General features: G+C 43.7%; 1 protein-coding gene across 2 annotated transcripts; it reads left to right on the forward strand.

The window, feature by feature from the left end:
• Positions 1 to 217: 217 nt before the first annotated feature.
• Positions 218 to 25,472, forward strand: LOC140134591 (sialic acid-binding Ig-like lectin 7). 2 transcript variants are annotated; one of them, XM_072155024.1, is made up of 11 exons: positions 218 to 353; positions 630 to 742; positions 2,768 to 3,130; positions 13,339 to 13,698; positions 15,625 to 15,918; positions 17,530 to 17,778; positions 19,706 to 19,814; positions 20,194 to 20,248; positions 22,605 to 22,672; positions 22,880 to 22,925; positions 24,965 to 25,472. In XM_072155024.1, the coding sequence occupies exons 2-11, from the start codon at positions 694 to 696 to the stop codon at positions 25,079 to 25,081; spliced, it is 1,710 nt and encodes a 569-aa protein (XP_072011125.1). In that variant the 5' UTR covers positions 218 to 353; positions 630 to 693; the 3' UTR covers positions 25,082 to 25,472. The 2 variants fall into 2 exon arrangements, with proteins under 2 accessions (XP_072011125.1, XP_072011124.1); XM_072155023.1 differs by having other exon boundaries at positions 222 to 368.

Here is a 25,472-nt window from a genome sequence, read left to right on the forward strand (position 1 = left end):
AAGAAGGTGAACTCCGGCAGACCTCGGCGCATCAGCGACACCTAGTGGATATTGGGCGCACTACCTTAGTGAATCCCGGCAGGATGCAAATCCACGTCGGACAACGCGCCGCGGGATTGCGAATGGTCCGGGTAAGTACATGTGCCCCACTGTGTTTTTTTTTTTAACTTGTCAGATATAGTTATACATGAAGTGTCTCTTTCTCTATTTCCAGCACTTCTACATTTGTTTTTGGAGAAGTAACTGCAACGAGGAAACTAGAGATGTACCGATATCTAGCCACTTCTCTAAATGTAATGACAAAGTGATAGTACGGATATTGCAGGTTTTCTTCAGTGCTAGATGTGGCCGGGGTGTAAGGAGGACGTGTGAGTATATATGTGTATAATCATGAGCCTGTGTGTTACATATGATGTGTATACAGTGTGTAGAAGAGGGAGGTGTACAATGTGACCAGCGTCCTAGAGTCAGGAGCCCATGCAACATACAGAATCACCGATTCTATAATCAGGTGAAAATGTGTGATTGTGGGATTACCCTTTAATTGATTTTGTAAGGAATATCCAGTCAGTGTGCAGACAGTTTTTTTTTTACATTTTTACTATTTTTAATATTTGCCTTTACTTTAGATTTTGCCACAACAAGAAAGAAATTATTAGAGCAAAAACCTTAAACTGACACCATGTTGGAACAATGACCGGGAGCTTTCTAAGAGGATGTTTTCTTCTGCTTCTTACTCTGGGTAGGTGGAATCTTATTGTTTTAAAATACCATATATACTCGAGTATAAGCCTAGTTTTTCAGCACAAAAAAAATGTGCTGAAAACACAAACTCGGCTTATACTCGAGCAAAAAATATAGGTTTTACCAGGTTTTTGTGGTAAAACTAGGTTTAATTTATGCACTGATGCAGGGGTAGAATTCCTATTGGGATCCTCCACCCCGAACAAGGTGGTAGCACATGTTTATAGATATTTGATCTATGGGTTCTTAAAGGGAATCACTCATCCTTCCAAAAGAAAATGGCATGATCAAGTGGGGTCTCTGTCTGAGACAGATTGGGAAAAATGCTACAGGGGCATTAGGCTGTCCTCCCTCTCTTGGAATCATAGAATGGTGCAATTTAATTTTGTGCACCAATTGTATTATTCCCCTCACAGTTTACTTAGAATAAAACTTAAAGACAATTTCAAGTGTCTGCGGTGTAGCCTGGAGAATGCGGATTTCGAACATGTGGCATTCGCCTGTAATAAAGTTAAGTTTTTCTGGTCTAGGGCTTTTCTATATTTGGAAGAAACATTTAAAGTAAAGATGCCCCACACTATTCAGGTTGCCCTGCTTAGTTGTCATCAATTTAGTAATGGGGAAAGGGGAAAAAAGTCCGTGGTTAACAAGGTTCTCTTGGTGGCAAGACTGGTCATTGCACGGAAGTGGGGGTGTCCGACCGCCCCGTCCCCGGAAGAATTCCAGGGAGAGGTGAAGTGTAAAAAGTATGAGAAATGGATGGCGGTCAAGGGAGGATATCTTGAGAAGTGGAAAAAGGTTTGGTGTATAGAGTCGGAGAATGACGGATGAAGTAGAGTAAGATGGGCATAAAGTTAGAAAGTTAGTAAAATTCTGTGCATTACTACTACTAAAAATTAGCAAAATGTTGTGTATTAGTTTCATTACATTTTCGTGTTTTTTTAATGATTTATTTATTTATTTATTTTCTTCTTCTTCTTTCCTCACGGCATAGGGGTTGGGTTGGCGGGGTGGGAGGGCGGATGCTGGGGCTATTATAGTATTTACTCGGGTTACAATTCCTGTATTTTCTCCGTGTGCTTTTGATAAATGTGGATATAATATTTTATAATGTTTTGTAACCCTTGCTGTCAATGTTAATGTATTATCATAAAAAATAAAATCTTAAAAAAAAAAAAAAGGCAGGCGGCACCAAGCTGTATGTATTTTACACTACATGTCGGTGCTCTATATGCATCTTATACTACATGACAGCATGCTGTATGCATTTTATACTACATGGTGGTATACTGTATGCATTTTATACTACAAGGCGGTACGCTGTATGTATTTTATACTACATGGTGGTATACTGTATTCATTTTATACTACATGGTAGTACGCTGTAAACATTTTATACTACATGGCAGTACTCTGTATGCATTTTATACTTTATGGCGGTACGCTATATGCATTTTTTATTACATGGCGGCACGTTGTATGCATTTTATACTACATGGTGGTACACTGTATGCATTTTATACTACATGGCGCATGCTGTATGCATTTTATACTACATAGCAGCACGCTGTATGCATTTTATACTACATGGCGGTATGCTGTATGCATTTTATACTACATGTCCATACACTGTATACATTTTGCATTGCTTTATGGCTCACCTTGGGCAGCAGAAAGGCTTGGTTCACCCCTGTTTACTATGAACCCATTTCTGTTTCTTGGCAAATGGAGATGTAATCCAGCAAGTCTAGATATGCATTATACATTTCAATTTATTCGGAGACTTATTTTTTTTACTCATGAAATACAAAAATGCATATTAATTGTTCACATTCTTTATAAGTCAAAGGAAGTCGCCATCTAATTGCTTTCTATTTTTGTGCCAAAGTTAGGGTGCCATAGCCGGACTCAAAAAATATTACAATTCAAAAACACTGAAAAGTAAAAAAAAAAAAAGAACTCAGCCTTTGTTATGTGACTGCTGTCAGTAATAATATTTTATAATATGACTTTTATTTTTCAGGCTGTTCTGGAGATGAAGTGAAATGGACATTTACTTTCCCTCCATCTATAAATGTGGTGAAACACTCGGATGTGGAGATCCCCTGCACATTCACGGCCCCCGCTGACTATGGAGACGACCTGATTGTGTGGTATAAGTACAATAAGCTCAATTATCCAATTGTGTACAGTGAGGACCAACATCAGGTCATCCAGGACTACAGGGGGCGCACATCACTTATAAGAAATGGGAATAACAGCTGCTCCCTGAGGATCAAAGACGTGAGATATACAGCGCGGTATTATCCGGGGATAAGTGACACCATAAATGCCTTTCATTTAAACACAGAGGAAGAAAAGAAAACCGTCCAAGTCAAAGTATCAGGTATTTATACTGTAGAAAATAATATTATCATTTATCAGTTTTATAGAAACTTTCTCCAAGCATCAAAAATGAAATTAATTTAAACCACATGACCTGCTGAAGCCTATCACTAGGAGGCTTCTATCAACTGAAAGACGTTCCCAATTTCAAGTGTCACAGCTCCACCCACAGGACGTGTGACTCCACCACATGATCTATTGTTAGATTGGCTGCAGCTACTCACATGACACACCATTAGCCACACCCACCCCACATCCTTTAAATCTCTTTGGATGCAGCCAGTATATTACAGGGTTACAGGACTATCATAACACAAAAATTGTAATACAGCGCCAAGCAAAAGTCTTCGCCCTTGAACCTTTCTACCTTTTGCCACATTTTAGACTTCAAACTTGAAGATATAAAATTGTAATTTCCTGGTGGAGAATCAACAACAAGTGGGAGACAATTGTGAAGTGGAACCAAATTTATTGGATATTTTACACTTTTGTAAAAATTAATAAACTTAAAAGTGGGGGGGTGCAATATTATTCGGCTCCTTTACTTTCAGTGCAGCAAACTCCCTCCAGAACTTCAGTCTCTGAATGATCCAATGTCGTCCTAAATGACTGATGATGATGAATATAACCCCCTGTGTGTAATCAGGTCTCCCTATAGATCCCCCTGCTCTGTGATATTTCAAGGTTCTGCATCATGAAGGAACACACCAGGCCGGTCCGTTCTGGAGAAGTTTAAAGCCGGATTTATATACAAAAAGATTTCACAAACTTTAAACCTCCCAAGAAGCCGAGTACAATCGTCATATTGTACTGGAAGGAGCATCAGACCCTGCAAATCTACCAAGACCCGACCGTCCCCCTAACCTTCATCTCACACAAGAAGAAGACGGATCAGGGATGCAGCCAAGAGGCCCATGATCACTCTGGATGATCTGCTGAGATCTACGGCTGAGATGAGAGAGTCTGTCCATAGGACAACAATCAGTCTTACACTGCACAAATCTGCTCCTTATGGAAGAGGAGCAAGAAGAAAGTCATTTCTCAAGGAAATCCATAAAAAGTCTTGTTTAAAATTTACCACAAGCCACCGGGGAGACACCAAACATATGGGAGAAGATGCTCTGGTCGGATGAAACCAAAATCAACCTCTGTGGCCACTATGACAAACGATAAGTAACATACCTCATCCCCCTGAATACACCATCCCCACTGTCACACATGATGGGGGCACCATCCCCACTGTCACACATGGTGGGGGCACCATCCCCACTGTCACACATGGTGGGGTGCCCTTCCCCACTGTCACACATGGTGGGGCACCATGTCCACTGTCACAAATGGTGGGGGCACCGTCCCCACTATCACACATGGTGGGGTGCCCTTCCCCACTGTCACACATGGTGGGGCACCATGTCCACTGTCACAAATGGTGGGGGCACCGTCCCCACCGTCACACATGGTGGAGGCACCATCCCCACTGTCACACATGGTGGGGTGCCCTTCCCCACTGTCACACATGGTGGGGTGCCTTCCCCACTGTCACACATGGTGGGGCACCATGTCCACTGTCACAAATGGTGGGGGCACCGTCCCCACCGTCACACATGGTGGGGGCACCATCCCCACTGTCACACATGGTGTGGGCAGCATCATGGAAAAAAACCTGTTGGTGTCTGCAAAAGACCTGAGACTGGGATAGAGATTTATCTTCCAACAAGACAAAGATCCCAAACATAAAGCAAAATCTGCAATGGAAGGTTCACAAATAAACATATCAAGGTGTAAGAATGGCCAATTCCCATCCAGACCTGAATCCAACCGAGAAACTGTGGAAAGAGCTGAAAACTGCAGCTCACAAACGCTTCATCCAACCTCACGGAGCTCCAGCTGTTCTCCAAGGAAGAACGGGAAGAATTTCAGCTAGAGATGAGCGAGCACTAAAATGCTCGGGTACTCGTTATTCGAGACGAACTTTTCCCGATGCTCGAGTGCTCGTTTCGAGTAACGAGCCCCATTGAAGTCAATGGGAGACTCGAGCATTTTTCAAGGGGACCAAGGCTCTGCACAGGGAAGCTTGGCCAAACACCTGGGAACCTCAGAAAAGGATGGAAACACCACGGAAATGGACAGGAAACAGCAGGGGCAGCATGCATGGATGCCTCTGAGGCTGCTTAAATGCACCATTATGCCAAAATTATGGGCAACAGCATGGCCATGACAGAGTGACAGAATGAAGCTAGATAGCATCTAAAACATCCAATAATTGACCCTGACACTATAGGGGACGGCATGCAGAGGCAGCGGCAGCAGCGGAAGGCTAGAGAGTGGCATGGCGACATACCCTAAATGGACTCAGGCTTCAAACCAATGGGTAGCAGAGAGGAACCAAAGGAGGTGAGCAAGAAGCGCTCAAATAATATCGGTACATGATAAAAGTTTGCCAGTATATTTTGTGGATTACACAGCAGGGTGGCGACAAAGTTAACATGGAAGCCATGAAAACAATCCAAAATTCTGCCTGACACAGCTCGTTTGATAAGGGGACGATGTATGGAGGCAGTGAACTAGTAGTAGATTAAAGGTGCTGCAGTTAAAACTATGTTAGTTGTTTCTTGGCATGGAGCTGGCGCTCTGCTGCCAGGCGAGCTTTCGCCAATCCAAGCCCCTGTCTCTAGGCTACTCCCCAAACAGCACTTCTAAGAACCTTTCGGATAAGATCAAGTGTAGTAGCGTTCTTATAAGTTTGGGATATGGCGGGTGAGGGGAATGTAAACATCTGCGCAAGAAGCGCTGAAATAATATCCGTAAATGAAAAAAGTTTTCCAGTATATTTTGTGGCTTACACAGCAGGGTGGCGACAAAGTTAACAAGTTTGATGTGGAATGCCCTGCAATAGCTCTTGGGCGGTGTGCCTTTTATCACCTAGGCTCAGCAGTTTGAGCACCGCCTGCTGTCGCTTAGCGACGGCACTGCTGCTGTGCCTAGAGCTACCGACTGATGGCGCCATGCCCACGGATGGTAATTCGGAGGAGGAGGAGGTGGAGGAGGGGTGGGAGGATTTGGAGGTATAGTAGGCCTTTGAGACCTGGACCGAGGTAGGCCCCGCAATCCTCTGCGTCGGCAGTATATGACCAGCCCCAGGGTCAGACTCGGTCCTAGCCTGCACCAAGTTAAGTGTAGTAGTGTTCTTATAAGTTTGGGATATGGCGGGTGAGGGGGATGTAAACAGATGCGCAAGAAGCGCTGAAATAATATCCGTAAATGGTAAAAGTTTGCCAGTATATTTTGTGGATTACACAGCAGGGTGGCGACAAAGTTAACAAGTTTGTTGTGGAAGCCATGAAAACAACCCAAAATTCTGCCTGACACAGCACGTTTGATAAGGCGGGCATGTATGGAGGCAGTGAACTAGTAGTAGATTAAAGGTGCTGCAGTTAAAACTATGTTAGTTGGTTCTTGGCATGGAGCTGCCACTCCGCTGCCAGGCGAGCTTTCGCCAATCCAAGCCCCTGTCTCTAGGCTACTCCCCAAACAGCACTTCTAAGAACCTTTTGTATAAGATCAAGTGTAGTAGCGTTCTTATAAGTTTAGGATATGGCGGGTGAGGGGAATGTAAACAGATGCGCAAGAAGCGCTGAAATAATATCCGTAAATGGTAAAAGTTTGCCAGTATATTTTGTGGATTACACTGCAGGGTGGCGACAAAGTTAACAAGTTTGTTGTGGAAGCCATGAAAACAACCCAAAATTCTGCCTGACACAGCACGTTTGATAAGGCGGGCATGTATGGAGGCAGTGAACTAGTAGTAGATTAAAGGTGCTGCAGTTAAAACTATGTTAGTTGGTTCTTGGCATGGAGCTGCCGCTCCGCTGCCAGGCGAGCTTTCGCCAATCCAAGCCCCTGTCTCTAGGCTACTCCCCAAACAGCACTTCTAAGAACCTTTTGTATAAGATCAAGTGTAGTAGCGTTCTTATAAGTTTGGGATATGGCGGGTGAGGGGAATGTAAACAGATGTGCAAGAAGCGCTGAAATAATATCCGTAAAAGGTAAAAGTTTGCCAGTGTATTTTGTGGATAACACAGCAGGGTGGCGACAAAGTTAACAACTTTGATGTGGAATCCATGAAAACAACCCAAATTTCGGCCTGACAAACCTCGTTTGATAAAGGGACGATGTATGGAGGCAGCTATATGGACGACTTTTGGAGGTAGCAATGGAGACAACGTGTGGAGGCTGCTATGGAGACAATTCAATTTGGATAGTGCCTGTATGTGGCAGTCCAAAAAATTTTCAAACCAGAGGAGCAGGTAGGTGGCCCTCCAGAAAAATAGAATAGATTGAGTGCCTGTATGTGGCAGTCCAAAAAACTTTTTAAACCAGAGGAGCAGGTAGGTGGCCCTCCAGAAAAATGGAATAGATTGAGTGCCTGTATGTGGCAGTCCAAAAAAGTTTTTAAACCAGAGGAGCAGGTAGGTGGCCCTCCAGAAAAATTGAATAGATTGAGTGCCTGTATGTGGCAGTCCAAAAAAGTTTTTAAACCAGAGGAGCAGGTAGGTGGCCCTCCAGAAAAATGGAATAGATTGAGTGCCTGTATGTGGCAGTCCAAAAAAGTTTTCAAACCAGAGGAGCAGGTAGGTGGCCCTCCAGAAAAATGGAATAGATTGAGTGCCTGTATGTGGCAGTCCAAAAAAGTTTTTAAACCAGAGGAGCAGGTAGGTGGCCCTCCAGAAAAATTGAATAGATTGAGTGCCTGTATGTGGCAGTCCAAAAAAGTTTTCAAACCAGAGGAGCAGGTAGGTGGCCCTCCAGAAAAATGGAATAGATTGAGTGCCTGTATGTGGCAGTCCAAAAAATTTTTCAAACCAGAGGAGCAGGTAGGTGGAGCTCCAGAAAAATTGAATAGATTGAGTGCCTGTATGTGGCACTCCCAAAAATTGTTTAAAACAGAGGACCGGGTCGGTGGCCCTCCAGAAAAATTAAATGCATAAAGTACTATAGGTAGAGCCAGTGGGCCCTGTCAAAAAATAGCCAGTTTCCTCTGCTTTACTGTACAAAGAGCAGGAGAAGGAGGAAAATGAGGAGGAGGAGGAGGAGGAGTGGATAAATTATTCAGGTTGAGCTTCCTTCACCTGCTGGAGATTGGAAATTAGGAGAAATCCATGCTTTATTCATCTTGATAAGCGTCAGCCTGTCAGCGCTGTCAGTCGACAGGCGTGTACGCTTATCGGTGATGATGCCACCAGCTGCACTGAAAACCCGCTCGGACAAGACGCTAGCGGCAGGGCAGGCAAGAACCTCCAAGGCGTACAGCGCCAGTTCGTGCCACATGTCCAGCTTTGAAACCCAGTAGTTGTAGGGAGCTGTGTGATCATTTAGGACGACGGTATGGTCAGCTACGTACTCCCTCACCATCTTTCTGTAAAGATCAGCCCTACTCTGCCGAGACTGGGGACAGGTGACAGTGTCTTGCTGGGGTGACATAAAGCTGGCAAAAGCCTTGTAAAGCGTACCCTTGCCAGTGCTGGACAAGCTGCCTGCTCGCCTACTCTCCCTCGCTACTTGTCCCGCAGAACTACGCACTCTGCCGCTAGCGCTGTCAGAAGGGAAATACTGTTTCAGCTTGTGCACCAGGGCCTGCTGGTATTCATGCATTCTCACACTCCTTTCCTCTCCAGGGATGAGAGTGGAAAGATTTTGCTTGTACCGTGGATCCAGGAGAGTGAACACCCAGTAATCGGTGCTGGAATAAATTCTTTGAACGCGAGGGTCACGGGATAGGCAGCCTAGCATGAAATCTGCCATATGCGCCAGAGTACCAACGCGTAAGAATTCGCTCCCCTCACTGGCCTGACTGTCCATTTCCTCCTCCTCCAACTCCTCCAATTCCTCTTCTTCTGCCCATACACGCTCAACAGTGAAGGACTCAACAATGGTCCCCTCTTGTGTCTCGCCAACATTCTCCTCCTCTTCCTCCTCATCCTCCTCCACCTCCACCTCCTCCGATATGCGCTGAGAAACAGACCTAAGGGTGCTTTGGCTATCAACAAGGGAATCTTCTTCCCCCGTCTCTTGTGAGGAGCGCAAAGCTTCCGACTTCATGCTGACCAGAGAGTTTTTCAACAGGCCAAGCAGCGGGATGGTGAGGCTGATGATGGCGGCATCGCCACTGACCATCTGTGTTGACTCCTCAAAGTTACTCAGCACCTGACAGATATCAGACATCCACGTCCACTCCTCATTGTAGACTTGAGGAAGCTGACTGACCTGACTACCAGTTCTGGTGGAAGTTGACATCTGGCAGTCTACAATCGCTCGGCGCTGCTGGTAAACTCTGGATAACATGGTCAGTGTTGAATTCCACCTCGTGGGCACGTCGCACAACAGTCGGTGAGCGGGCAGTTGGAGGCGGCGCTGCGCTGCCCTGAGAGTGGCAGCATCTGTGCTGGACTTCCTGAAATGCGCACAGATGCGGCGCACCTTCGTGAGCAAATCAGACAGATTGGGGTATGTCTTGAGGAAACGCTGAACTATCAGATTTAACACATGGGCCAGGCATGGCACATGTGTCAGTCTGCCGAGTTGCAGAGCCGCCACCAGGTTACGACCGTTGTCACACACAACCATGCCTGGCTTCAGGTTCAGCGGTGCCAGCCACAGATCAGTCTGCGCCGTGATGCCCTGTAATAGTTCTTGGGCGGTGTGCCTTTTATCGCCTAGGCTCAGCAGTTTCAGCACCGCCTGCTGTCGCTTAGCGACGGCACTGCTGCTGTGCCTAGAGCTACCGACTGATGGCGCCATGCCCACGGATGGTCGTTCGGAGGAGGAGGTGGAGGAGGGGTGGGAGGAGGAGGAGGCATAGTAGGCCTGAAACAACTGGACCGAGGTAGGCCCCGCAATCCTCGGCGTCGGCAGTATATGACCAGCCGCAGGGTCAGACTCGGTCCCAGCCTCCACCAAGTTAACCCAATGTGCCGTCAGCGATATATAGTGGCCCTGCCCGGCAGCACTCGTCCACGTGTCCGTGGTCAGGTGGACCTTGTCAGAAACGGCGTTGGTCAGGGCACGGATTATGTTGTCTGACACGTGCTGGTGCAGGGCTGGGACGGCACATCGGGAAAAGTAGTGGCGGCTGGGGACCGAATACCGAGGGGCGGCCGCCGCCATGAGGCTGCGAAAGGCCTCGGTCTCTACTAGCCTATAGGGCAGCATCTCCAGGCTTAGCAATCTGGAGATGTGCACATTAAGGGCTTGGGCGTGCGGGTGGGTTGCACTATATTTGCGTTTCCGCTCCAGCGTCTGGGGTATGGAGAGCTGAACGCTGGTGGATGCTGTGGAGGATCGTGGAGGCGACGATGGGGTTTTTGTGGCAGGGTCCTGGGCAGGGGGCTGACTATCAGCTGACACAGGGGAAGGAGCAGTGGTGTGCACGGCCGGAGGTGAACGCGCTTGTTGCTACTGAGTGGGGTGTTTAGCATTCATATGCCTGCGCATTCTGGTGGTAGTTAAGCTAGTAGTGGTGGAACCCCTGCTGATCCTGGTTTGGCAAATGTGGCACACCACAGTCCGTCGGTCATCCGGTGTTTCCTTAAAGAACCTCCAGACTTCTGAAAATCTAGCCATCGCCGCAGGAGCCCTTGCCACGGGAGCTTCACTAGTTGACACATTTGGCGCTGATGCACCAGCTCTGGCCCTGCCTCTCCGTCTGGCCCCACCACTGCCTCTTCCAACCTGTTCTGCTATAGGACTCTCCTCCGTCTCAGAAGCACTGTGTTCACCCGGCCTCTCAACCCAGCTTGGGTCTGTCACCTCATCATCCTCCGATCCCTCAGTCTGCTCCCCCCTCGGACTTCCTGCCCTGACAACAACTTCCCCACTGTCTGACAACCGTGTCTCCTCATCGTCGGACACCTCTTTACACACTTCTTCCAGTACGTCAACAAGGTCATCATCACCCACAGACTGCGACTGGTGGAAAACCTGGGCATCGGAAAATTGCTCATCAGCAACCGGACAAGTGGTTTGTGACTGTGGGAATGGTCCAGAAAACAGTTCCTCAGAGTATGCCGGTTCAAATGGCAAATTTTGCTGGGAGGGGGCAGACTGGGGGGGAGGAGGCTGAGGTGCAGGAGCTGGAGGAGTGCCGATTTCGGTGACATGGGTGGACTGCGTGGAAGACTGACTGGTGGACAAATTGCTCGAAGCATTGTCGGCAATCCACGACATCACCTGTTCGCACTGTTCTGGCCACAACAGTGCTCTACCACGATTCCCAGTAACTTCAGACATGAACCTAGGGAGTGTAGCTCTGCGGCATTCCCCTGCTCCCTCATAAGCAGGTGGTGTCTCACCCCGCCCAGGACCACGGCCTCTGACCCCTGCAGTAGTTGGACGCCCACGTCCCCGCCCTCGTCCTCTACCCCTAGCCCTCGGGTTAAACATTTTGAAAATGAGAGTTATAACTTGAATTTTTTTTTTTACTTTTTTTTTTTGTTTTTGTTTTTTTTGTGTTTTTTAGTTTTTAAAACCAAACGATGCTATCCTATTGCTATGGCTATTTTACAGCCAAGTATGAAAGCACACTGCTATGCCAGATGAGATGACGCTGAGTTATGAAAAAAATAAACGTAAAATAAAAAAGGAAATGGCAGACTGTGCCTAATTGAAATACAACCCCGGGCCCTAATAAATTTTCCCACTTCGGTCTTTGCGATGGATATGTGCGTCACTAAGCGCAAAACACAGTGGTCGCAAGTCTGACTCCAAATTGCTCACAATTTGCTAGTAGATGCACTGCAACAACTATAGCCACCAGCAGATCAACCAGAAATCAAATATATATAACGCTACTGTAGGTGTAATTAAGCCGTTTGTATTCTCCTATGGCTATTTTCTAGCCAAGTATTACAGCACACTACTATGCCAGATGAGATGACGCTGAGTTATGAAAAAAATAAACGTAAAATAAAAAAGGAAATGGCAGACTGTGCCTAATTGAAATACAACCCTGGGCCCTAATAAATTTTCCCACTTCGATCTTTGCGATGGATATGTGCGTCACTAAAACACAGTGGTCGCAAGTCTGACTCCAAATTGCTCACAATTTACTAGCAGATGCACTGCAACAACTACAGCCACCAGCAGATCAACCAGAAATCAAATATATATAACGCTACTGTAGGCGTAATTAAGCCGTTTGTATTCTCCTATGGCTATTTTCTAGCCAAGTATTACAGCACACTACTATGCCAGATGAGATGACGCTGAGTTATGAAAAAAATAAACGTAAAATAAAAAGAAACTGGCAGACTGTGCCTAATTCTACTCAAACCCCTAATAAATTGTCCCACTTTGGTGTTTGAGGTGGATATTTGTGTCACTAAGAGCTAAACACAACGGTAGCAAGTCCCCCTGCTAATTCCTCACAATATGGTACTAGCTGCAAATAAAAAAAAAAAAAAATTATAACGTTATTGTAGCCCTAAGAAGGGCTGTTGGGTTCTTTTAGAATCACTCCTGCCTAACAGTAAGCTAATATAACACCCTAACGCTTTCCCTGAGCAGCAGCAGCTCTCTCCATAGCGGCATCCAGACAGAGAATGATCCGAGCAGCGCGGGCAGCGGCTAGTCTATCCCAGGGTCACCTGATCTGGCCAGCCAACCACTGCTATCTACGTGTAAGGGTACCACGTCATGCTGGGTGGAGTGCAGAGTCTCCTGGCTTGTGATTGGCTCTGTTTCTGGCCGCCAAAAAGCAAAACGGCGGGAGCTGCCATTTTCTCGAGCGGGCGAAATACTCGTCCGAGCAACGAGCAGTTACGAGTACACTAATGCTCGATCGAGCATCAAGCTCGGACGAGTATGTTCGCTCATCTCTAATTTCAGCGTCTCCATGGGCAGAACTGATATCCCCAAGCGACTGCAGCTGTAACTGCAGCAAAAGGGGGCGCTACAAGGTATTAACTTGCACCCCCACTTATCAGTTTATTAACTTTTTTACAAAAAAGTTTAAAATATCCAATACATTTTGTTCCACTTCACAATTGTCTCCCACTTGTTGTTGATTCTTCACCAAAAATTAGAAGCCTGAAATGTGGCAAAAAGTTTTCAATGTTCAAGGGGCCGAATTCTCTTGCAAGTCAATGTTTGTTGGTGATTTACAGAATTAAAGTTACAAGTAAATAATTTTCTACAATTTCATATTTTTTTCAGGTTGCGCTGAGTTCTCATGCAAGGATTGGGGCTTCACCTTCCCTCGGTCTATAGAGGTGGTAAAAGGTTCTTGTGTGGAGATTCCCTGCCGTCTGACTTTTCCCGATGATACCCAGAGTTTTACCTTGTTCTGGTATAAGAATGTGCCCATAGGATACCCGAAGATATTCGATAGTAGGACCCCGAGTGATGTGGGAGACAAATATAGAGGAAGAACTTTCCAGCTCAGAGATTCAATGGACACCTGTTCCCTGCGAATTAATAATGTACAGGAAGCAGTGGAGATCTACCCCGGGGTCAATGAAGATATAAACTCCTATCACCTCAGTTATGAAAAATTCTGTAGAGTCTCAGTCATAGGTAAACTGTAGGGGATTATAATATAGGGGGATTGGGTGGTACCCGAGCCTCAAGCCTTCTAAGGGGCCCATGGCCACACAAAACACCCACCAATTTTTTACTGAGAACGACCTTCACCCACGAAATCCTCAAAAATCTGTTCCTTCTCTCAATGTACACAAGAGCCATTTCAGGACCTTTGGAGGTCCAAAGGTCCTGAAATAGCAGATTTGAAAGCAGCAGAAGGTACACGTCCTCCTTTCCCCAAGAAGCTGATTCTAGTACCAGATGTAGGAAGTGATTCCTGATTTGTAGGGGCTATAATATGCATACAGCCCTGGGCCCATGGCTTGCTTATCCACCCCTGTAGGTAAATGAGGGGCATTTAATAATTCCTGGCCATTCCATTATTCTTCTATATTATTTGCAATCCAAGGTCTCTTGTCCACAAACGATTTTCACGTACAAGTGTGAGGGCTATCATAGTCTACAAATGACAGCCCTCAGACAGTAGCTGCTGACCACATGGAGGAAGTTCACAGCAGGAAGTAGAGATTAAAGGGGTTATCCGGGTTTAAAAATTTTTTTATGGCCGGGCTGGGGAGGCCTATTTAAACATAATAAACATGAACTTACCTCCTCCGGTGCTGCCGAGGTCCCGCGCCGCGGCCCGTCTTCTCCGTGCGCCGGTTTCAGTACAAGGGCGCACAGGGAGCTTCCGGCCGGCCGGAAGCTCCCATGCGCACCATCTCCCAGCGCTTACAACGCTGAGAGATAGGGACGGATGGGAGGAGCCGTCCACAACGCGGACCGGAAGCTCCCTGTGCGCGGCTTCCGTGCCCCTGTTTGTTTACAGGGACACGGATCGAAGTGACCGCGGCGCGGGACATCGGCGGCGCCGGAGGAGGTAAGTGCATGTTTATTATGTTTAACTAGCCCTCCCCAGCCCGGCCATAAAAAAATTTTTAAGCCCGGATAACCCCTTTAAAGGAAATCTACCATTTGTTTTTATCCATTCATACCTTAAGAATATTGTAGCTACACTGATGCAGAAACATATCTTGTTTAATCCCTGAGCTCAGTGGTTTTAAACAATTATAAAATTCTGCATCCTGGGTGCCCTGGCTACAGTACATAAATACATTACTTCCACATACACAGGAGCTGCCTGAACTGTACAGACAGGACTAATCAACCTGAGATGGATGACTCATTCACAGTAGATGGGGGATGCTGCAGCTATTGATTACTTCTGCCTGTTAGAGACAACACAATGATGATGTATTCTCAGCTTATTATGGGCAGGACAAGGCTAGAGCAGTGCATAATTAAGGAGAGGAGAAGCGCCAAGGCAGCCACATTGGGGGTCATTTACTAAGGGCCCGATTCGCGTTTTCCCGACGTGTTACCCGAATATTTCCGATTTGCGCCGATTTCCCCTGAATTGCCCCAGGATTTTGGCGCACGCGATCGGATTGTGGCGCACCGGTGCTGGCATGCACGCGACGGAAATCGGGGGGCGTGGCTGAACGAAAACCCGACAGATTTGGAAAAACTGACTCATTTAAAAAAAGAAAAGTGTTGCGGAGCTTGCACTTACCTTAACTAGGAATAGGCCAGTGAACTTGAGTGCGTTCCGATGCTCTTCAGCTCCGAAGGACGTCGGAGGAACTGCCTTAATGAATCCCGACCGGACCCAAATCCACCACTGTGAAAATCTGACAGAAGTAGGATTATACTTGGGTCACCAAAACATATGGTCAAATACCACCAGGATATAATGGAAACATGGAAAAATCCTTTAATTAATTACCCCTGGTCATGTCGCTAGGCTTCCTGAAAGTTATACATTGATGTAGACTGAGTTGTATTTTTTAAGGGAGCACTTTTCACATCCTGCAAAAAAATATTTGCCTAAGTAAAACTTTTCTTATCCATTTTTTTCAGATTCTCCACCTGCACCATTATTAATAGTATCCAATAAATATAAAGAGAATGAAGCAGTCACTATTTCCTGTTCTGTAAACCACACCTGCGCCTCCAGCCCCCCATCCATTACATGGAATAAGCCTGACATACAAGTTATTAGGAACCATGAGGATCTGGACAGAGGAATTTGGAGGATAACGTCTACATTCACCTTCACCCCTTCATACAGAGATGATAAAACACTGCTTCAGTGTACAGTTACTTTCCCAAATATGAAAATCTCAAGGCACTCTGTAACCCTGGATATTACATGTAAGGAAGCCTGCAATTATTATTATTATTATTATTATAATTATTATTATTATTATATCTCTGTTTAAAGTGCTGAACTCTCCAATGATTTTTTTCCCAAAAATTTGAAAAGATAAAATAAAATTGGAATTCAAAATTTAACAAAAAGTAAAGGAACTATTAGTATTAGCAACATTGTATCTCATGTAAGTACCAAAACATAGTAATGGAATCCAGTGAGCTCTCAGTTTAAACTGATTGTTAAACCTTTGAACCTCTCGATCACCTTCATCTCAGAACATTTTTTTAAAATTTTAACCACACCCCCACCAAGTCTGCAATCAGTCTAGGGGAAAACAGGATACAAACTTGGCTGAACTTTGATCTTGGAAGTTCATTGGCATGTTCTTCTGATGACCAGTCTAGGTTCTCCTGCACACGAATGTTGTTTGTGGACAGGTTTTTGGCCTTTGCTTCAATGGTTAATCTACTGCCCCAAGTATTTCAAAGGGCTCCCACACACGACCTGTTTATGAGCCGATGGCCCGAGTAGTCTTTTTTCTTGTATCTATGACACACAGGACCCCCACAGCACACTACAGGCCTATTGTTTTTGGCCTAAGGTCCGTTCCACACTTGCGAGTGTGATACGGTGAACTCGCATCACACTCGCAACGCATGCTGCCCGGATCTCCCGACCCGAACCCTGCAAACCGGAACGGAACTCAATGGGGCAGATTTACTTACCCGGTCCGTTCGCGATCCAGCGGCGCCTTCTCTGCGGTGGATTCATGTCCGGCCAGGATTCACTAAGGTAGTTCCTCCGCCGTCCACCAGGTGGCGCTGCTGCACTGAAAAGCATCTGAACGCACTCGAATTCACCGGGTCGGACCAAGTGAAGGTAAGCGCGTCCCAAGCGACACTTTTTTTGTTGTAAATGCGGCGTTTTTTTCCGTATCCGTCGGGTTTTCGCTCGGCCATGCCACCCGATTTCCGTCGCGAGTATGCCAGCGCCGATCCGCCACAATCCGATCGCATGCGCCAAAATCACGGGGCAATACAGGGAAAATTGGCGCAAATCGGAAATATTCGGGTAATACGGGTAATACGTCGGGAAAACGCGAATCGGGCCCTTAGTAAATGACCCCCAGTATGTCAGTTCAGTTTGGGCCGGGAGATCCGATCAGCATGCGTTGCAATTGTGATGTAAGTTCATAGGATCACACTCGCAAGTGTGGAACAGCCTAAGGGAGATACTAGGCTAAACCGATAATTTAGGTGCCTCAATCTGATCCTATTAATTTTATTTTTTAGCTATTTGTTAACTTGTGAAATGTATTCACAAAAATAAAACAAAAATCCTCCAAATAAGAAATACATAAAACAAAAATAAAAAAAAAACTGCTTTTAAGCATCTGCTATCTTATAAGTTAGGGCTTTGACTAATAATAATCGTTTTCACCTTGAAACGTGCCACATTTTCATTTTGTAATGTTACAATTCTGAAGAAGTTTTTTTTTTTAAATATATAAATGGAAAAACCACTTTAATAAATTATTATTAACATGATAAATAAAAGACAAAGTTTAATGAGTGGAAAGGAACTACAAAAGAATTATTTTCTTCTTACAGATGAGCCAAAGAATGTAACAATATCAGTTCTTCAGGCGATAGAAGAAGACAACATGTGGTTACGGTGCTCAAGCCAAGCCAATCCGGCAGTGACTACATACACATGGTATAAGGTTGGAAAAACAAAGACCATTATGGGAAGTGGAGAACTGATAACGGTGCAGAACGGGACCTCGGAGAAGTATATCTGCTCTGCCGGTAACGAGATTGGAACCACCGATTCACCAGAGTTTTCCTTCGTAAATCAGAGTGAGTCTTAGCGACAATACAAAAGATGGTTTTCACAGAACAACCTCTAGGTGTTGTATATTATTACGTCTGTGGATTGATATATTATAGTTACATAGGTTGAAAAAGAATGCAGGTCCATGAACTTTTTACGTTTAATGTGTGGATCCAGAAGAAAGGGGGAAAAAACCCCTACAGGGTTAGAGGGGGATTTAGCATTTTTGCATTTTGGGGGCCACAAGCAAAGTTATGTATATACTCTGCCACTCGGTGGGGTGAGGAGCAGCCCTGAACCAATTTCCTCCACCTCTACTTGGTGTAATTTCTTCCCTGCCAGCACTCGAGATTTCAGCACCATGTGGAGGGGGAAGAAACAACACTGAGAAGAGGATGAAAGCAGTGCAGGGTCACACCAAGTGGTGGACATGGAGGATGTAGATCTTCATCCTGCGCTGTCAGGCTTCCCAGAATTGGTTGTCATTTTATCAGCTGCTCCCAGTAGTGGATTATTGCCCAGAGCCCAAGCCTTCTAGGGGGCCCATGACCACCCAAACCACCCCCCACATTTTATACTGAGATGGACCTTCACCCATGAAATCCTCATACACCTGTTCCTGCTCTCGATATATATTTACACCATTTCAGGACTTATAAAGGTTCTCCAAAGGTATTGAAACCACAGATTGAAAGCAGCAGAAGGGACACATCCTCCATTCCCCAAGAAGCTGATTCTAGTACCAGATGTAGGAAGTGATTCCAGCCTTGTAGGGGCCCATGGAGGTCATAATCCGCCTCTGGCTGCTCCTGTATAGTTCTGACACCAATTATTCCATATTAGTGAAATACATTCCCTACTTCACAATAATCTCTGGATCAATTACACTTTCACTTACAGAAGTTTGAATCCCATGGCTTGTAGAATTATTGTAATATATCACAAAAAGGGCAAAGCATATTCACTTAATTTGTGCTTTATGATGAGACCTACACAATGCTCCATGAGGTCTATGTATAAACTTTTTAGCATTTTAGTAGGGGTTATTATTGAAAATATTTGTTTAGAATGTATCATTTATTATTATTATTATTATATGTATCAATATGACAGTGCCGGCTGTAGACGCTTGAGTCCTTCCGAAATTAAAAGGCTTTATGATTGGGGTTTCTTACTGGATGGTCGGAACCCAATTATTTGGCAGATCCCCGTCATTACTGCCAAGATTCCTATTTAGCAAAGGGGCAGAATAGGTTCCCTTCTGCTCAGTCTTTATGCTCTATGGCAGTGGTGGCGAACCTATGGCACGGGTGCCAGAGGTGGCACTCAGAGCCCTTTCTTTGGGCACTCAGGCCATTGCCCCAGGACAGAGTTCATCATGTGGAAGAACAGGTAGCAATAAGTTACTGCATCAAATGCCATGTTGGCACTTCATGGTAAATAAGTGGATTTTGTTTGGGCACTCGGTCCTTAAAATGTTCGCCATCACTGCTCTATGGTATATATTGCTAGTAATAGAGGGGCTTTTATTTTATCCTTAATTCTGATGACTTTTATTTCTGGACCAGTATTGGATGTGCTCCTTTTTTTGCAATTCCCTCCCCACTCCCTGTAGAGTTTTCCTGTGTTGTGCCTGATTTCTAGTCAGAATACAGATGTTGAAGTCTCTAAATTGCTTCTGGGCTTTAAAAAAAGTTGCACGTTTTTGCATGAAAAAATAGAATCCACAGCTGGCAAAGGGAAAATTGTTGCACAAAAATTTTGTGACTTTTAGAAAAATAACTTAGACTGAGATCCCAGATTTACCGGCCTCTAAAATAGTTAAAAAAAAAATAAAAATACAAAAAAATAACAGACGGCTGCAGATCTCCAGACTAAAAAAAAGTGATCCTATTAGTCCTTCCACTATTATCATCACAGTTTGTCTCACATCTCAGTTTTTTTTTTTGCCAGATCCATCTAAAATTGATAAACGTCTGAATATTTCCATAATTGGAGGTACGGCCGGGCTCGTGGCTCTGATTATTATCGTCCTGGTGATAACTTTCTGCATCTTAAAGAGGTACAAGAATAAGTACATGATATATAATTGATTTAATTTAGAATTTGTATATTTCACTTCCTCTTTATGTCTTTCACCATCTTCCACTTTACTTTTCTTCCTTCTATTCTTTCTCCTCATTCATTTTAAAACCCTCCTTCCTTCCTTTCTGTGCCCTTTTTCCCTCCTTATCATTAACCACTTTCTCCTACTTCCTTTTTCAATCCCTCTCCCATAGCCTCTCCTTGTTCTTATTTTACCTTCCTCGCTCTTTCTTAACCCTTCCTACCTTCTTTGTCTCTTTTCTGTCTCTCTTTATCTCTTCACTTCTTCTCCTTTCTAGTCTATAACAAATGTCCTCATTACCAGTAATACATACTGCACCATTGTTCTTTTCTAGAAGAAAACAAACCCAAGCACTAGCAGAAGATAAAGGAACTGAGGAGGATGTTAAGGTATTTTTATAATACTACTACTACTAATAAATATAATAATAATAATAATAATAATAATAATAATAATAAAATAATAATTAAATAATAAGAAGAATGATAATAATAATTCTAATTATTATTATATTATCATTATCATTGTATTTGTTAATTTTTATTCAGAATAGTAGTTATTAATAATAATAATAATAATAATAATAATGATAACTATTACTACTTTTATTATTAATACTACTATTATTATCATTACTTATTATTATTATTATTACTACTATTATTATTATTATTTTTACTACTACAGGCGGTCCCCTACTTAAGGACACCCGACTTACAGACAACCCATAGTTACAGACAGACCCCTCTGACCTCTGGTGAAGTTCTCTGAATGCTTTACTATAGTCCCAGGCTGCAATGATCAGCTGTAAGGTGTCTGTAATGAAGCTTTATTGATAATCCTTGGTCCCATTACAGCAAAAAATTATTTTGTCTGGATCTACTATTATTAAATATACAGTTTCAACTTACATACAAATTCAACTTTAGAACAAACCTCCGGACCCTATCTTGTACGTAACCCGGGGACTGCCTGTACTACTTTTATTGTTATCAGTAGTCCGGCTACTTTTCTTACATCTCAGTAAACATTGTATTCATAGCACCAACATATTCCATAACATTCCTATTTTAGAAAATACACATAATCCTACTTTACATTGTAACTAACAATTCAAACAAGAGGAATCTAGTCACAAGAGCTAACAATCTATGAGAAAGTAAGCGCTTCTTTTGTGCAATGGTCAACTCATCTTTTATACAAAAATAAAGAGTCAGTGAATGTACATGTTAATAAACGCTGGTAATATTTCGGCATTTGCATGTTACCGCACTTAGTATACAGGTTAGAGCCGGATGAAGGGATCACATTTTTATGAAATACAATAATAGTGGGGTTCATAGGCAGTGGGATTAGGAAATGTGACAGCTCAAGCTAAAATAAATAGTTTTAGAAAAGGAAAATAAGTGAAATGTTAGTTAGGGATCTGATTGTAGTCAGGCTTCAGAGGTAGTGGACCCATTGGACCACCACGGACGATGACGTAAGCCAACACCTGGGACCGGAATCTAAGTGGCACCGGTTTTCATTGTGTTTTACCAATAAAAGAATCAACTGATACAAGAACACTCTTCCTTCATTGATACGACGCAGTGTCAACGTCATCGAGGCATCTCCTTGTGGATCTCCTATATTTCGTACGTTTAATATCCCCCATCGGCCGAATCCCAACTGACTGCGCCACTTTTGTGGAATTGAAATCCTGATAAATACCCTCCATTACACAATTATCTATTGCCGCTCGGCTACATTAATAAAAAAAACTCTAGGTCCTTAGTTACATTTTTATCAAATTGCAAAAGCCACTAACCACTTCACTGTGACCTATTTTTAGTGGGTCCCAACACTCTATGGTGCAGCATCACGTGGTGTCTACCATCACCACAAAACACATTGGGGCAGATTTACTTACCAGGTCTATTCGCCATCCAGCGGCGGGTTCTCTTCTGGCGATTCACGAAGGTAGTGCGCCCGATGTCCACCAGGTGTCGCTGCTGCGCTGAATTCCGCCAGAGTGTACTGAAGTACACCAAGCCAGGCCGTGAGCAGGTAAGTGCGTGTCAAGCGACACTTTTTTTTAAAAAATACGGCGGCTTCTCTGAATCCGACGGGTTTTCCGACGGCCACGCCCCCCGATTTCCGTCACGTGCATGCTGGCGTCGTCGTAAAACGGTAAAATTCGTGTACCCCAACGTAAAAACACGATTCGGGCCCTTAGTAAATGACCCCCATAGCCAACAGGGACCAAGACCTAGTTGCCCCCCAACACACATAATGTCAAGCTAAGCCCCCATGGCTCTGGGCCTCGGGTCTACACCAGCACCGCACCACAAAAACAGCAGAAGCCAAACAATACTGCACCATGGGAACAGGTCTTAAATGCTCACCATTCCATGTGGTCTCAGACACTAGTCGGGGGGAGGAGGGGCCACTATATGCAGTCTCCTGCTAAATCTCTGGGTCATATGGGGCGGAGTACTGGTGTCTGGCAAAAAACAAAATAAATGAGGGGATGGAATTGAAACTATAATAACATTTGGAGAGAAATAAGAACTGGTCCTCACATCTACTCATCATAACAGAATGATCTATTGCCTCTAGGCTTCATTAACAAAAGGAACTCAAAGTTCTTAGTTACATTTTGATCAAATGTTGGTGTGTATCAGTTACAATATTTATCTCAAAATCAATGAATACCTACATGAGTTTACTTATCTCTAACCCATTATCTCCATATTGATACAGATAGTGATGGAAAATATTGTATATGAAAATATGGATGTTGGGGCAAAGTCCAACTCTCCGAGATTGCGGTATGTTGTAACTTTCGTTGTAAAGAACAATCCTCAGGGCCCTTGATTTCTAAAAAAAAAGAAATCTACTAATACTACATCTTATAACTAGTGACCTCTGAAGGATATTCTACATGTATTTTTTTCTAAATTTTTATTATACGAGTATCTTGAATCTACTGAGGAAGTATAGCATCATACATATGTAATTCATTTCTGTATTTTCAGGAGCTCTCACAATGAACTGAATGACAATATAGAGGGAAGAAATAAGGTAAGGACGGATTATACCGTGTATATAGTTTCATGTACCTTAGCACCAGAGATGAGCCAATAATTCAGGAGTCAATTCACTAAAGTTTTGCTGAATGTCTAAAAAGATTTTTTGGGAAATTTATCATCAGGCGGCTCCTTACGACTCTTCTATGTCTGTCCATGTAGTTCCGCTGCAGTCAGATTCATTAAAGGAAACCTACCACCATGGATCTACCTATTAATGTAGATCCGGTGGCAGGTTCCTCTAATGTAGAGTAGTATAGTCCTTTTTAGGGCTTATTCTTTCATGGCCTAGAACTTTTATAAATTTTAATCCCCCCAATATGCAAATTTCCTAAAGAGGCTACTGGGGCGTGGAGTAGCGGGAGCTGAGGCTACACTGCACGGCTACTCCCCGCCCCAGTAGCCTCATAGCTCCTCATAGCTGAACGCTGAAGATGCATTGGTAGGCGGAAAGCTAGAGGCTACTGGGGCGTGGAATAGCCGTGCCGTGCAGCCTCAGCTTTGGCTACTCCCCACCCCAGTAGCCTCTTTAGGAAATTTGCATGTTGGGGGAATTAAAATTTATAAAAGTTCTGGGCCACAAAAGAGTTATCCCTAAAACGGGCTCTACTGCTCTACATTAGAGGAACCTACCACCGGATCTACCTAATTAGGTAAATCCAACGTGGTAGGTTTCCTTTTAAAGTGGCTGTGGCCCTGTGGATAAATCTGCTGGCAGTGTTTTATGCTATGGGGGTTGTTTGCGACAAAATAAGATCAACGATAAAATCAAGAGTCGCAGCACATAGACTGGTGTCAATTTGCACCTAAACGGAAAGTCAAAATTTCATGAATTCAATCCAATTGTGAAACATTTCCATAAACAAAATTTTTCCATAATTTTCTGCTCCGTAATCTGCATCAATATGGAAATTAGCAAATTAATAAATTAATAAGTGTGTTAAATTATTTTGAGAAAAAATTTGAGAAAATATTAAAGCAGAGGATTATAGTTTAGTGCAAATATTGGGGTGCATTTGGAATTTCTGGGGCCCCAATCAAAATGATGTCTGTGGAGTCTATTGTTTCCTGATCTATAATTTCTAGAGTGTTTTTAGTGATAAGAGAATCAATTTGGTGGTTTGTAGAATAATTCAGGCACCAAATCGAAGCCTATTTTTTATGATTCATTTTGGACACACTGATGTTGCTCCAATTGTCTTAAAAAAATTCTAGATAACCTCCTGTAGTTCTTTTAAACACAGTTTTTTTTAATAAAAATGTATTTTTTATCCAATTTTGTTCATTTTTTAATATTTTTTTTCATTAGGGTTAGGATTAGCACTAGTATATTTGTTAGAGTTAGCATCAAGGTTATTCAAGCAAAATTGGTTTATACTGATTTTGACCCGAACCAAGGGCAAAATGTATCAGAAACTAGAAAAGGGTCATTGGTCATTGCTGAGGCGAACTTAAGGCTGCAGCGGTGACATAACCATCAACACTGCTTGTCAGAAAGAAGAAGACAAGGAGGTCACACTAATGGGTCGCTGGAGAAGTAGATTTTATGGATAAGTGAATTTTATTTTTAGGGCTTACTCGGATGGGCGTGTCCGCTGCACATCCGCAAACAATGCAGACGTGTGATGTCGCTATTGTAGCCACACCCGTTTTTTCACGTCTGTATGTCATCTGTTTTTTTTTCACATCTGCGGATGGGTTTCTAATCTACTTTTTACCTTGCCATTTGTGCAATTGAGAAAAAACTGACCAAATATGGATGTCATCTGTTTTTCGTCCATTTTTTTAAATCTTTGAAGGTCCGTGTTCTGTGTCTATGAAAAAAATTGTGCACATCTGTGAAAAAAAAAATTGATGTGTGAACAGACTTGTAGGAATCGGTCAGTATGCCATAAGCAAAAAAAACAAAAACGGATAGCATATGGACCTCTAAATACCCATCTGAATGAGCCCTTAGACTGGAAAGCAACTTTAAGAAAAGATTTGAATATGTTAAATGTCAACAGTTTTCAAAAATTGATGCTATTTTTATAGGGGAGGAAGTCTGAAGACTCTGTAATGTACACATCGGTGGAGCTGCTTCCAGGAAATTCCATTTTGAGGCCTTCAAGACAAACTGAAGAAACAGAATATGCAGAACTGAATATATAGACATCTGCTGCTACACGTTCTACAGATCCAAGTCATCCTCAAATCCCCACACATGGACATTGTTACAGTAATTGTCTACACTGTGCCACAGAATCTTCATTGTATCCATGAAGATCATGGAGTTACTACGGAATATGGTCTCAGCTAGAATTCATCTATCCATGGATTGGGATCATCCAACCAAAAGTGATCTTCATGCCGCAATACTTTCAATTTATCTTTCGTTGCCAATTCTGAAGGAACCATGGTCAAGAGTTGAGTGGCTACAGAAGAGCACAGGGAGATAAAATGTGAGCTCATGCAGTCTGCATAGACACACCCTATACAGGCAAGAAAACTCATTTCCAAGGAGGGAGTTGCTTGATTTAAAAAAAAAAAACTAAGAAGAATT

This window comes from Engystomops pustulosus, chromosome 6 (assembly GCF_040894005.1).
Source record: "Engystomops pustulosus chromosome 6, aEngPut4.maternal, whole genome shotgun sequence".
Taxonomy (NCBI): Eukaryota; Metazoa; Chordata; class Amphibia; order Anura; family Leptodactylidae; genus Engystomops; species Engystomops pustulosus.

Excerpts from the sequence above, each read along its gene's own strand:
- LOC140134591 (XM_072155024.1), top strand. The coding sequence starts at position 694 with ATGACCGGGAGCTTTCTAAGAGGATGTTTTCTTCTGCTTCTTACTCTG. Across the intron at positions 743-2,767 it reads TCTTCTGCTTCTTACTCTGG|GCTGTTCTGGAGATGAAGTG; the intron begins GTAGGTGGAATC and ends TTTATTTTTCAG. Across the intron at positions 13,699-15,624 it reads CTGTAGAGTCTCAGTCATAG|ATTCTCCACCTGCACCATTA; the intron begins GTAAACTGTAGG and ends CATTTTTTTCAG.